At 46.1% G+C, this 1666-nt stretch overlaps 1 protein-coding gene across 1 annotated transcript in view; it reads left to right on the plus strand.

The window, feature by feature from the left end:
* Positions 1-323: 323 nt before the first annotated feature.
* The window catches only part of EMH_0050580 (uncharacterized protein), a gene marked incomplete at both ends in the record, with an annotated part of 4266 nt that continues 2923 nt past the window's right edge, over positions 324-1666 (plus strand). The window contains 2 exons of the mRNA XM_013496660.1: positions 324-352; positions 854-1218. Of these exons, the coding sequence (XP_013352114.1) occupies positions 324-352; positions 854-1218 (394 nt within the window). The remainder of the gene's footprint in view (positions 353-853; positions 1219-1666) is intronic.

Here is a 1666-nt window from a genome sequence, read left to right on the forward strand (position 1 = left end):
CAAACAAACAAATAAAATAAAATAAACAAATACAAAAGTAAAAATACTAACACTAGCATATATTTATTCCGTTTCATACAAAACCACCAACCAGCATCACCACCATCACCAGCAGCTCTCTGCTCTTCTTTCTGTTTCTATAGCCAACGCACAAGCCCACGATGGCACAGAAGACAGATGCGGGGGCCCCGGGGGCCCCCGGGGGCCCCGGGGGCCCCCAGGGTACTGCTGGGGGGCCCCTACTGGACCCCTCTAACGAGCAATCAGAAGATGAAGAGTTGTGTGAAATGGTGGCGCTATCGCCTGCTTCGCGGTGTGCTACGATGTGTATATTCGGGTGTATATCCATCATGTAAGTGTTTTATTTTTTTGTTTTTTTTTTATTTATTATATATTTGTTTATTTATATTATTTATTTTTGTCCTTATGGAGCTGCATGCGTTGATCTATTGCAATTGCTGCTGTTGTTGCAGTTTCTTTTGCTCCTATTATTACCGTTATTCTTGTTTCCGCTGCTACTGCTGCTTCTGCTGCTGCTGCTGCTGCTTCTGCTGCTGCTGCTGCTGCTGCTTCTGCTGCTGCTGCTGCTGCTGCTGCTGCTGCTGCTGCTGCTGTGCATGCATGCAGGGGCTGTCGTTCGTCTGTGGTGCGTCGGCTGTCTTTCTATCCTCCTTTCCCTGCTGGTTATTCAATCCAAGGGGGCGAGCTGTACATACAGGAGACTATAAACGCAGTGCCTATGGGTAGAGGGTTTCGTGCTGCAGCGGGAGAACACACGCAGCAGCGGCAGCCACCGAGAGAGGGGCAGGAGAGTATACAGCAGCTGCTGCAGAAGAGCTGCTTGCCTGAGCAGGTCATCATACACCGCATACCCAGAGGGAGAAAGAAAAGGCTCGCTGCTGTGCTGCTGCTTGCTGCACCTACACCTGCACCAGAAACCCCAGCAGCAGCACCAGCAGCACCAGCAGCAGCAGCTGCAGCAGCAGCAGCAGCAGCAGCAGCAGGTACAGCTGCAGCTGTTACAGCTGCACCAGCTGCTGCTGAACCAGCAGCAGCAGCAGCTACAGCAGCAGCAGCAGCAGCAACAGCAGCAGCAGCAACTGCTGCAGCAGATACAACAGCAGAAAGACTCAGAAGCAAACAGCTTATTATATTCTCCCACGGAAACAGCACAGATATCGGCCATATGTTTGGCCTCCACTATAGAATGTGCTTCAGGTAAACCCTAAACCCTAAACCCTAAACCCTAAACCCTAGTTTAGGGTTTACTTAGAATGCGCTTTAGATAACCTTAAACCCTAAACCCTAGTTTAGGGTTTAGTTAGAATGTGCTTCAGGTAACCCTAAACCCTAAACCCTAAACCCTAGTTTAGGGTTTAGTGTATACAGGCCCTGGAGCTGCCCCCACTAGCGGGAAACAGGAGATTCATCAACTGAATAAATAAATAAATAAATAAACAAAACAAATAAAATAAAACAAAACAAAACAAAATAAAATAAAATAAAATAAAATAAAATAAATAAATAAAATACGTCAGCATAACCCAAACAGCTGCATTCAGTTTATATATATTTTCGTGTTGCATCCATATCGTTTTTTCTTTTGTCTCTTCTCCATACAAATTTATTTCTCCTATACATACACAAACACACACACACACACACA

This window comes from Eimeria mitis, genomic scaffold (genome assembly GCF_000499745.2).
Source record: "Eimeria mitis Houghton genomic scaffold, Emh_scaff2225, whole genome shotgun sequence".
NCBI classification, from domain to species: Eukaryota; Apicomplexa; class Conoidasida; order Eucoccidiorida; family Eimeriidae; genus Eimeria; species Eimeria mitis.